Below are 11590 nucleotides of genomic sequence, written 5' to 3'. Positions count from 1 at the left end.
CCTTTAGTGCCCTTCTCCCCCCAGGCACGGATTTACTTCCGCGTCTCAGATGCTCCCGAACATTTACCGCCCAGGGGAGCTTTTACAGTGGAGACCTCCCTCTGGAATGCTCCCCTGTCCCCTAAAGTAGTTATAGCTGACCTGGCCAACTCCAACCTCCGATTCCTTTGCTGGAGTCATTACACAAAAACACCAGAAACAATGCAACACCCGAATTCTCTGGCGCTTCTGGGCGCTATTTACGCTTTTACTCTGGCTGCTGCTGGCAGCGTGCCTAGAGGTGTTGGCCCAGAATGTAAGAGTACTTCGTGATCATGAAGTGAAGCTATGGGGAGCTAACAGGTGTTGTAGTTGCTTCTCACTATCAGGGCGATGAATTCTCTTGCATCACCAACGCAGCGATCAAATTGAGCCTTGACCGGGTCAACGATAACACGTGCGATTGCCCCGATGGCTCAGACGAACCAGGCACCGCTGCCTGCGCCAACCTCGATCCTCTCTCCCCCGAACAACCTCTCGTCGGCTCCATCTCCGGCACGACAAACACCACCAATGCACTGCCCGGCTTCTGGTGCGAGAACAAGGGACACATTGGAATGTATGTTCCGTTCCTCTACGTCAACGACGGCGTGTGCGATTACGAGCTCTGCTGCGATGGGTCAGAGGAGTACGGTGGTGTAGGCGGTGTCAAGTGCGAGAACAAATGTGCCGAGATCGGAAAGGAGTATAGACGATTGGAGGATGAGAAGAAGAAGGCTTTGCAAAAGGCTGCGATGAAGAGGGGCGCTATGGTTAGCGAGGCTAAGGATCTGAGACAAAAGGTTGAGAAGAAGGTGGAGGACTTGAAAAAGGAGATTGCGGCGCTGGAAGTCAAGAAAGAAGAACTCGCCCAGAAGCACCGCGATGCTGAACAGCAAGATAAGGGAAAAGTTGTCCGCGAGGGGCCCGGCGGTGGTAAGCTTGGTGTTCTTGTTGGTCTTGCAAAGACACGCGTCAACGAGCTTAGGGATACATTGGACAAGGTCGTTACCCAGCGTGACGCTCTGAAGGAGCGAGTCGGGGAGCTTGAGGAGCTTTTGACAAAGTTCAAGACTGACTATAACCCCAACTTCAATGACGAGGGTGTCAAGGCGGCGATTCGGTCTTTTGAGGATTATTCGGCTCGTCGGGCGGAGAGTAAGGAGGAGGTCGTTAGTGACGAGGATGTTTTGAGTGTTCTCAAGGAGGATGGGGAGAATGGCGGTGTTAACTGGAGTGAGTTTGAGGAGGGTGAGGGAAGCGATACTGATATTCGTAAGTCAACTCTCCCACAAGATGGTGTGTTCTTTGCTAACGACTTAGTCTACAACTTTGAGGCCTACCTCCCTCCTCCCGTTCGAGCTTTCATCCACAACTCTCTCGACAACCTCCGTGTCTGGGCCATCACCAACGGCATCCTCGCCGACAACTCATCCCCCGGCAAAGAATCCACCCTCGTCCGCGCAGCCCGCGAAGCCGTTGACGCTGCCAAACGTGATCTCTCCGACAAAAAGTCCACTCTTGACGTCGAACAAGCCGATCTCGATTTCGACTACGGCCCAGACGATATCTTCCGCGCCCTCAAAGACAAATGTGTAACCCTCGAAGCCGGCGAGTACACCTACGAACAATGCTGGCTCGGCAGCACCAAGCAGAAATCCAAGAAGGGCCACGGCCAAAGCAACATGGGAAATTTCAAGCGCATCGACCGCGAAATGGCAGACGAAGAAGACAGGATCGACGGAAAGAGTCTTGGACGCGGAGAGAGGATGGTGTTGAGGTATGAAGATGGTCAGCAGTGCTGGAATGGCCCGCAGAGGCGAACGGATGTTTGGCTGGGATGTGCGGAGACGGAGGAGTTGTGGAGGGTTAGCGAGAGCGAGAAGTGCGTTTACAGGATGGAGATTGGTACGCCTGCTGCTTGTGACTTTTCGAGATGGGATGTTGGAAGCCAGCCCAAGAAGCCCAGATCTCGAGATGAGCTATAGACAGGAGCAGAGAGGGGAGAGGGCTAGAATGTTGGGAACATACAATGCTGGTTAAGATAGAATACAACACGACTCGGTTCAATACTCGTATTATACATGCATGAAATATTTGTAACGTCCAAGAATCGTTCCTGATATCAACAACCCCCCAACTCCCGCACCTTGAAGCAAATACCAACCCCTCAGCAACTCTCTTCTTCTGCAGAATCTACCAGAAGCTGCACCATCCTATGTAGTGCTGGCACAGATTCTCCAGCTTCGTAGCCTCCATGATCAACTTGTTGACCTGCGCAATGACATCCAGCTCCTCGTTGTTCTTAAAGTCACGACCCGTAAGCTTCTGCTGCACACGGTCCAACACCTCCACCGCCCTCGCGTTCTGGCTCTCTACCTCTGGTGCGCCGCCATTTGTCATGGCCTCGCCCGCTGAACTGTTTGTTCGGGCGCGTGCGCGGGTCTGAATTGATGGTTCAGGGGCGTTGAGGAGTTCACTTGGCGCGACGTCGCTGTCGAGGATGGATTGGCGACGCGCGCGGACTCCGCCTGGGACGGGCATGGCTGTGTCGCGATCAGAGTTGAAGTTGGGGCCTGTTGGGGATGCGGCGTTTGTGAGACGCCATGTAAGGAGAGGATCATGGATGAACTGTGAATGTCAGTATGAGATGTATCAATCTGGAGAGGGGGGTGACCTACCGCTTCGAGAACAGCCATGACGCTCTCTTTGTTATCTCGTAGAACCCTCATCACGTTCTCGCATGTGATTCTAAAGCTACCCTCGATGTTGCTAACCTCCATAGCATAGGTCAGCATGCGAGTGAGTCGGAAAGGAACCCTCTCCGGGTATTTCTCTCTCTTCATCGCCACCTCGAAACAATCACCGAAATCAATGTGGATGATCTTTCCAGTGACGCGGTCAAGCATCAAGTTGGAAGGATGTCGATCACCCAGTCCCAGAATATATCCCACCATGGACATGACACCGAGAGAACGAGTGTAGTTGGTTCGTCTCTCAAGCCAAGCCTCAGAAGACTTTGACTTGAGCCAGAGAACACGGTACAGGTCCTGTCCGGTGGTGTTGTCGAGCGCATAACCGAACACCTCGACTTTCTGCATCAAGGTGAGGTTATCGTAGTCAGGCGCCATCTGGAGCATGATGCGGTGTTCAATGTTGAGCAGGATCTTGCGACTCTCACGATACTCCCTAATAAGAACGTGGAGGGTGTCGCTGTTAGGAACCCACCCGAGCAAACCGCTATTCTGCGAGAGCGGGATGGCAGGGTAGCGCTGGATGTTGAGGTGGCGCTTGAAGCACTCCGAGTCGTGGGCGAGGAGGGTGTTACAGAGGCCGAACAGCTGCATAACTCGTTCGTCCTGGCGGATATCCTCGTGGCCCTTTAGCAGGAACGCGTACGACTTTCCGTCGCTGCCGTTGACGTTGAGCTTTCGTGGACGTTGCTTAGAGTTGATAACACTAAAAGTTGTGTCAAAGGACATTATCCTCACGATGGGCTGTCCGCTCTTGTATGTTCCTGGAACTGCCAGGTCCAGGTTCTTGGCGTTGAGAAGCTTGGGCGAGCAGTACGTCAACTCCAGGGTGGTGACCTGAGGTAGCTGCCTACTTATTCTGCGGAATACCTGATAATACAGATCCCACGCCTGGTTCAGGTCGTTGACGTCTTGACTTGTCTCGTACTGTCGGCACCAATCTTGTGCCTCCTTAAGATCTCGTCCGAAAGCCTGTGCGAAAGAGATCTCGCGCAGAGTTTCGGGTCCACGCTCCAGAAGTTCGTGTAGAGGCGCAAGTGTTGCAAACATCCCTTCAATGTTGCTATCACCAAAGTACAACCGCGAAGCTTCCTCCAATCCCTCGTGCCAGAGCTCATGCCACAAGACAGCGACGCGAATCAGTTCATGACTGACTATGTCGGCTTGAGCGACCAGGTTTGCGCTGTGCTGCCTCATGCTATCCATAATTTGAGCTGCAGAACGAGATCTACGCGTGTTCTGCCAAGATTTCATGGCGACAGTGAGAGGGTAGACCAGAGCCTGAGGATGAGCTCGCCCGACATCTGCAAGAAGGTTGTGCACCGATTGCTGAACTCGCTTGTTAGGTTGGTTGATGCGGGCGATCAGTTGAGGAATGACTTCGAGCCATGTGTCGACGCTGACATTGGCAAAGCCTTCGGTAACGGCTACGTTGACATCTGAGCTTCCGCCATGGGTGAACCAGAGTGTCAATAGTCGAAGAGTATCCTGAAGCGAGCTTCCTTGTGAAAGTGCGATGGATTTGAAGAAGCCCTTGACAGCGGGAACGACGTGATCAATCACCATATTGTGGTCTGTCCTCGACAAATGTCCCTCATTTCCGGCTGTGAGTGTCTGCACAATCTCGAAATTGGCCAACGCCCAGGCATGCCAGGCCTTGTACCATCGAGGATTGTACTTGGTCGCCTGAGAGTAAGACAGAAGAATATCTTGAACTTGGGTGTACTGCCAATCATCCTTGTTCAGCGCAATCAGCCACTCTCCCTGGCGCAGATAGCACTTGGCCAAGAGGACTGTTTGGTCATACAGCGCTCGCGAGGTATGTGGGCTTATGAGAGAAGGATCCATCGGGTTCTGGAATCCATAGTCGCCAGTGATGTTGACATCGTTACCAGCTTGGGCAGCGAGGTGGGCCCTAGCAACTTCGAGACGATGCGCAGCATCGTTCGTGAACTTGCGCAGGCAATACAGCGTCTTCTCCGGAATGTTACCCTTCTTATTGACGGGCAGCTGCTGTCCAAGCTCCCACTGGTACTTGAGCACGGCATATATGACCTGTGCGGCCGGTGCAGCTCTGGAGTTGGGTGCTGGCTGTCGCTGCTCATTCCAATAAGGAATTGCTGATATCAGAGGAGCGTCAGTTCCGATGAGCTGCTTAAGCGACTTCTCAGCCAGTCCCATTCGTCCAGACTTGCGGCAAAGGTTGGCAAACTTGATCCACATGTGCATGTTCTCGGTAGGTGCAATCACTATGGCACGTAGCCTGAGCATGCGCTGCCAAACCTCAACGTTCCTCTGACAACCCTTTAGTCGAGTCTCCCAGGTTCGTCGCATTATGGCCTGCTTCTTCTCGTCACATTGCTTGTAGACGATGAGCTCCTCAAGCTCTGCAAGCATCTGTACTCGAACGACGACTTGGTACGCCCGGTTGTAAGACTCACTAACCAACGCACTCAACTCGGTATCCAGGCCTTCACGGGCTTGCTGAACGCAGGCAATCGCCTCGCGGAACTGATTGCGGTGGAGTGCCAGAATGGCACCGAAGAAAGATCGATCGGGTGAGTATCTCTTGAGCGATGAAAGATAGTTGTCCATGGAGTCCCACTTATTCAAACCCCATGCAGCAGCCGTGGCAAGAGGGGCAATCATTCTCTGGACTTCAGGCGTAGAGTTGGCCCAAGTGCTGCCAGTCAAAGATGCCAAAGCCTCCCACTCTCCCAAAGCATGCAAACAGCGCATCTTACCCATGACAATATCAACGGGTATCGCCTGATCCTCAGGCACCTCTTCCTCACGCTTTTCATAAAACGCCAGCGCCTCTTCCCAACGCTCCAGCTTCTCAAACCAGGTCTCCCGCAGCTGGATGCCTTCCTTATACAGCTGAGCTTTGCGGAGAATACCAATGGCGGCATCGGACTGTTGGAGCTGATTGTTGATAACGATCAGGGCCTCGACTGCACCGCTGCTCTGGTCTTGCAGGAACTCGAGTTCCTTGTAGTGCAAGGCCTTTGCGTACGCGTGACAGCGAGCTGCCTCCCTACCGAGAACTCGAATGTCGATCGGCAAAGCCTTGTCGTCATGCTCCATAAACTCGGCGAGGTTGAGTAGGAGGCCAAGCAGATCGGGTGGGACGTTCTCGGATTTTATAGCGCTCTCAATGTTCTGGATGAGCTCGTCTTGGAACTGTTCATAAAGCTCGCTCCAGCAAGATACGAACGCTGAGTTAAAGAGCTCTCGAGCCAGAGGTAGATACACGCTGGCGAGGCTGGCGCAAGCTCGGAGAGCATGGTTTGGTGACTCGGTAAGCAAAGTTGTACTGAAACGTCGTAGCCACTCTTGCCAATCCTCCTTTGTGGATTTGCCCTTAGTGTCCCAAGCAGCCTTCAAATGAATAGCATTCATCTCCAGCTTCTTAGTGCCTTGATCCGCAAAAGGAGTCTCGTCTGCGCCATCAGCAAAGCCAGCTCCAGAGCTCAAGTCCTGGGGCAGAACCTCTCCCTTTTGAAGTTTGCTCACAAGCAGCTCGTAATTGGAGTGCTGGATCTGGTGCTGATTGATGGTCTTGTTGACAGTACCCATGAAGTGTAGATAGTCTTTGCCCAGCTGTTGGATGAGCGCACAGAGCGTATCTAGAGCAGCGGTACGGAGGACAGGCTCACCCATGTCCAAGACGCGTGTAAGAGGGTGGATGATCTTCGCAGCGAAGTCGTTAAGGTTCACTTGGCGAGAGATCTTGCCGATCGTATCGATGGCCTGCTTTCTGATGAATGTAGGCTGACCCTGCTTCTCGAATGTCCTGACGATGACGGGAATGATGAGATGCATGTACTCCTCAGCGCTTGCGCCAAACACCAAGAAGGCGTGCATTACCCTCTCTGATGGTGTGCGCTTGGCGGAAGTATCCTTGTCGAGAACACCGAGCATCAGTGGTAGCAGCCCAGCCAGGTAAATCTTGAATTCGCCCTCAAGCGACCTCGAAATGGCCTCAACCAGGGACAAAATCGTAGTCTGTAGTGAAGGTGAGGTATGCCAGTATTCCTGCAGGATCTCGACAATTGACGGCAGGTAATTTCTTATATGTTGTCGCACAATGCTAACGAGGGTGGCCAGTTGATTGAAGTAAGACTCGAGTCTCGTAGAGGTCGCCGATCGTATCACCTGCAGGAATGCCGGTATGATTCTATCAAGGAACGACACACACTCCAAGCCAAGGGTGCGGAAAATGTTCATGATCGCTTCAATCACGGCGGCGTGGTGCTGGACCAACGAAGAGTCCTTCAGGATCTGGAGAAGAGCATTAATCACAACAGTCGGGAAGTACTCTTTGTTAGAGGGTGTCAATCCGGTCATCATGAGAGAAATGTCTGTTAGTTGGTTGGCCTCGCCACGTCGGGAATCGGGGGTTCGTTCCTCGGCCTGATCTGGTGTCAATAGTTGCATCAATTTTCGCCATTTCGCCAGATTTACCTGGTGTTTGTAAGGATCCAGAGCGCCAAGAATACCCATCAGTTTGATTGTCTCCTGTCGCAGGGGTACTTGTTGTCCTTCGGTTCGGATGATGCTCTGTAAAATTTCGAGCAGCTGTGGGTATTCGATGTATGGTTGAATGACGTATCCTGAATTGCTCGCAAGCTGTCCCAGAGCATGTAGAGCGGCACCTCGTTTTGCGTTCGAGCTCTGATCCTGTAGCGCATCAAGAATGATTGGCATCAGTCGATCCTTGTACGGCATCATATCCTCACCGCCCACAGTCGCAAGCTCACCAATGGCCTTGAGAATGGTAGCAGCAACAGAAGGGTTGCTGTCCTTGGCTTTGGGGAGAAGTACTGAAATCATGGGCTCAACATAGGGCTTGATGAGGGATTGCGCGTTTTGAACCAAGAGGCTCAACAGCTTTGCGCTCTCCTCCTTGTTCCTGGCGACATCGGAAAACTCGAGCTCAGTAAGCATTTGGATGAGAGTCTTTCGTAGTGAAGGAATGACATATGCTGGGTTGTACCTAGCCAAGCGACCGATAATAGAGATGGCGACTTCTCTGATAGAGAAGACCTCGTCGTTGAGCGCAAAGAACAGGATACGAATGTTTTCGGCCTTGGCCAAGTGTCTGTCAAATCGTTCGTCGAGAGCCGCCAGAACTGTCCGCCTGATATTCGGTTCAGGGTCTGAGACTCCGACTGTGAGAAGTTTCTCAATCACATCACCCACAACCTGAAGCGCATGGTAACTGGTCTGATTGACGATCGGATCGCGAACGTATAATTGGCAGCATGTCAAGGCCGCTGCCTCACGGATTTCTGGATCCTCGTCTTCAACGTACTTGATTGCTACGTCTCGAACAAACTCGTTCAGAACATGTCCTGAGAAATCGAAACTACCGAGAGTGTTGAGCGCCAACTTGACCTCAGCCCTTCGGTGCTCATAAGCGTGGGGGTCTTTTGCGTCTTTGGGAATAATCGGGACTGAGCTGAGAGTATTTGGTTGTGGAGCGCCAAGGGGTTTAAATGGTTCACCGCAGAGAACTACACTGAGCATATCAAGTAGTCTCTCCTGGATCGTTGGCTTAACCGGGGGGATGTAGAAGGCCATATCGACGAGAGCCTGTGTGAGCTTGGGGGTAAGATCGCACGCAAAGATGGGATCTAAGAGTGCCTCCATGTATTTGCTGAGCGTCTGACCAACAGCGACAGCAAGGCGACTAATGCAGTCAAAGACAGGGTCGACTGAACCTCTCTTGCGAGACTGGAGGCTGAGACCTTCGCGCACGTAGATCAAGACGCCATCGAGGTACGGAGCAATAGCGCTTTTCACCGAATTGGCTATGTTACCAATAGCAAGGAAAGCATCGTTACGCTCCTTGTCCTTCTTCAACATGCCGGACAGGTATACCATGAATTTGTGCAGCCAAGTGTGCGCAAAGTCAGCTGGCGAGTAGCTGGCAAGGTCTGGGATCAAAAGAACCACAGTCTTTCGAATAGTCGGATCTCTGTGGTCCTTGTGTTTGAAGACAATTTCACATGCTTCTTGGTAATGTTCCTGCATGTACATAGCTCCTTGCTCAAGCAGTTCCTTCAACACCAGTAACGAGCCATGGATCGATTCGACAGTGTTCACCTTGAGACCGGATCTCGCCTCGTTGTAAATCTTATCCATCCATATTTGCTTCATCTCCTGGTCTCGTTCACGAAGGATACGGAAGCAGGCGCTAACTGTTTCTGCTGATGTCGCCCGAATAAGCTGTCGAGGGTCTCGGAGTCCTACCCAGATCCAGTCGAAGATTGTCGGGATGTATTGATACATAAGTGTCGGGGCACTACGGGCCAGTTCGCGAAGGACAAGCACAGCGCTATATCTCCGCTCCTCGATGCGGTCGTTCTGCAGCCACTCAAGAGCGGTGTTAACCTCTGAGTCCACCACTTCTGATATCATCGCGCCACCAGGTCGACATAACTTTCCGAGCGCGATCGCTGCCGGTTGCATAGGGTTGATGTCTTTGCCTCGAAGAATGGTCTTGAGGTTCTGTGTGAAACGCGTGTATTTGACGCCGACGTCGACGCCATCGAAATCGATGAGCGCATCGAGGGCATAGATGCCTCCGAGCCGCTCGGACGAGTCGTTGCCATGTGTAATGAGCTGTGTGATCCTGTTGTTGACTGCGTTGTAGAAAACCTGGAATTGCTCGGGGCTAAGGTCTCGATGGCAGACAGCTACAAGCTCGCGAAGCTGCACGGCGGATCGTTTTCGCAAATCATCGCTTGTTCTATGGGAATATTAGACCCCTTTGACCTACCAACCATCACATAGTGAAACCGACCTTGATTTTAGAGCGCGGGAGATGTTGTCCAGCCGGTCCAGGGCGACCTGCTGTGCTTGCGCCATGATGCCGTCGCGGCACTGGTGTGAGAGCGATCAACGTCGCATGTACTTGAATATCGAGCGCTCGATCGGGGTCGGGCGTTTTCGTGGAGGAGCGTATGAGGTGGAGGGGGAGATCGTAATTAAGCTTCGAGCGAGGCAGCGCGTGCACGTGTTGTTCGTTGTGAAGGCGGCCGAGACGTTTCCAAAATACAAATACTGAAAGGAGACGCTCAGTTCAGTTGAGCGCCTTCGAGGGTAACGACCGGGGTGGTATTAAGAGAGGTGCATAGCACCGGGGAGGTTGAAGTTGGAGGTTGATGAGCTTGGGTCGGGCGGAGGTCATTAGTTCAAGTTTGGAAATGGCGGGCCAGCGGTGGAGCGCTACCGCGGTGTCATCACAGTGTTAATAGACATCAGTAATATTCAAGCAGCTTCTTTGAGAATGCAAATTCATTACAGGAACTATTAAAAAAAGAGACCTGAAGACTAGCAGGCATAGGTAAATTTTAATTCCTGTTATTGAGCCTATTAAAGATTGTATGAAGGACAACGCTGAGGTCCACGTTGCAAACTGTACGGTACAAATCAATTATCACACTGTCCCGCTACTTCAAGCTTGCATCGTCCTTATCACGCTTATCGATAAGCGCCATCTCGACTCAATTCTAGGAATCGCCTCAGTCTTCCAGAACGCTCAACTTATTCATCCACATACACCACTCCCACAACCGTCTATATCTCTCGCGCTGTCAATCCTTGTCATTGCGGATACCGAATCACTGCGCTGATATCACCTCCCGGACCCATCACTTTCCACGATTACGCGGCATCCTTATCTCATCAATCATGGGTAACGACGGCGGCTCCATCCCCAAGCGTCGCGAGCTCGTCAAGAATGCGGCGCGCGCTCCTACAACATCCGAGCTAAAAGCGACGGCCCTTGAATCGCTCTCTCACGCCTGGGCTCACTGTGCTCTCAGCGGCGAATTCCTCGACGTCGATACTCTTGTCTCCGACTGGCGCGGCCGTCTGTACAATTACGAAGCGATTATCAAAGGTCTTATGCCCTCTGATGAACCAGTTGACGTCACTCCTGCGAGCCTGGGTATCAAGTCACTACGAGACGTGACCAAGCTGAAGGTATCCAAGAATGGCGACAAGTGGGTGTGCCCCATCTCCATGAAGGAGCTTGGCCCTGCTGTGAAGTCTGTCTACTTGGTACCCTGCGGCCATGTCTTTGCCGATGTAGCTATGAAGGAGATCCAAGAAAAGGCATGTCCAGAGTGCGGTACTGAATTCGAGCAAGACAACATCGTTCCACTTCTTGCAAACTCCGAGGCGGATATCGAGCGATTGGAGAAGAGAATCGAGAATCTCAAGAGCCAAGGGCTTACACATAGCCTCAAGAAAGACAAGTCGGAAAAGAAGAAGAAGCGCAAGGGCGAGGATGTGGAGAAAGAGGACAAGGCTGCGAAGGATAAGAAGTCTGAAGATGCCAGGATAAGTGGTATCAACAATGAATTTGCGGCATCGTTAACGGCAAGAGTATTGGCTGAGCAGGATGAGAGGAATAAGAGAAGAAAGTTGGTGGCAGAGTCTGCGAGACGGGAGACTGCTAGAGGTTGAGAATAGGATTACAGCACATAATGATACCCAAAATCAATGAATATTTGCAACAAACGAAACGATGTGACTTTGATTGTACTCGCTCAAGATTCGTTGTTCAACGTCGGTGTCGCCTCTCTCGCTAACCAAATTGAATCCAATTGAATGGAGAGACTACAAGTATTGACGACTGTATCTTACAATGCAAAGGCAAACGAACCGTTCACAGTAAGATTCGAGTTCAAATAGACATTAATGATAATGAAGCATGCAATGAGAGTTTCTTCATCGGAGTCTCGTGAATTGTCGCACGAACTTCCTGTACTGACTGTTCATTTAGGGTAGCTGCTTCACTCCAA

The 11590-nt window shown here is 51.8% G+C and overlaps 3 protein-coding genes across 3 annotated transcripts; 2 read left to right on the top strand and 1 right to left on the bottom strand.

Moving 5' to 3' along the window:
* The first annotated feature begins 134 nt into the window (after positions 1-134).
* On the top strand, positions 135-2090 carry FOBCDRAFT_226999 (glucosidase II beta subunit-like protein-domain-containing protein). Its single transcript, XM_031185621.3, has 3 exons — positions 135-295; positions 352-1293; positions 1342-2090. Exons 1-3 carry the CDS (start codon positions 202-204, stop codon positions 2004-2006), a joined length of 1701 nt encoding a protein of 566 aa, XP_031036756.2. The 5' UTR covers positions 135-201; the 3' UTR covers positions 2007-2090.
* A 20-nt stretch (positions 2091-2110) lies between these two features.
* Positions 2111-9647, bottom strand: FOBCDRAFT_295344 (armadillo-type protein; the record flags this gene model as incomplete). Its single annotated transcript, XM_031185622.3, has 3 exons — positions 2111-2649; positions 2700-9528; positions 9583-9647. The coding sequence occupies 3 exons, from the start codon at positions 9645-9647 to the stop codon at positions 2215-2217; spliced, it is 7329 nt and encodes a 2442-aa protein (XP_031036757.1). The 3' UTR covers positions 2111-2214.
* Positions 9648-10318: 671 nt separating this feature from the next.
* Positions 10319-11311, top strand: FOBCDRAFT_226996 (Rtf2 RING-finger-domain-containing protein). Its single transcript, XM_031185625.3, has one exon. The coding sequence runs from the start codon at positions 10473-10475 to the stop codon at positions 11250-11252; it is 780 nt and encodes a 259-aa protein (XP_031036760.1). The 5' UTR covers positions 10319-10472; the 3' UTR covers positions 11253-11311.
* Positions 11312-11590: the final 279 nt, after the last annotated feature.

Source organism: Fusarium oxysporum, chromosome VI (assembly GCF_013085055.1).
Source record: "Fusarium oxysporum Fo47 chromosome VI, complete sequence".
In the NCBI taxonomy this organism is placed as follows: Eukaryota; Fungi; Ascomycota; class Sordariomycetes; order Hypocreales; family Nectriaceae; genus Fusarium; species Fusarium oxysporum.
The sequence above is the reverse complement of the archived record's forward strand: the minus strand, read 5'-3'. Positions and strand labels throughout refer to the sequence as shown.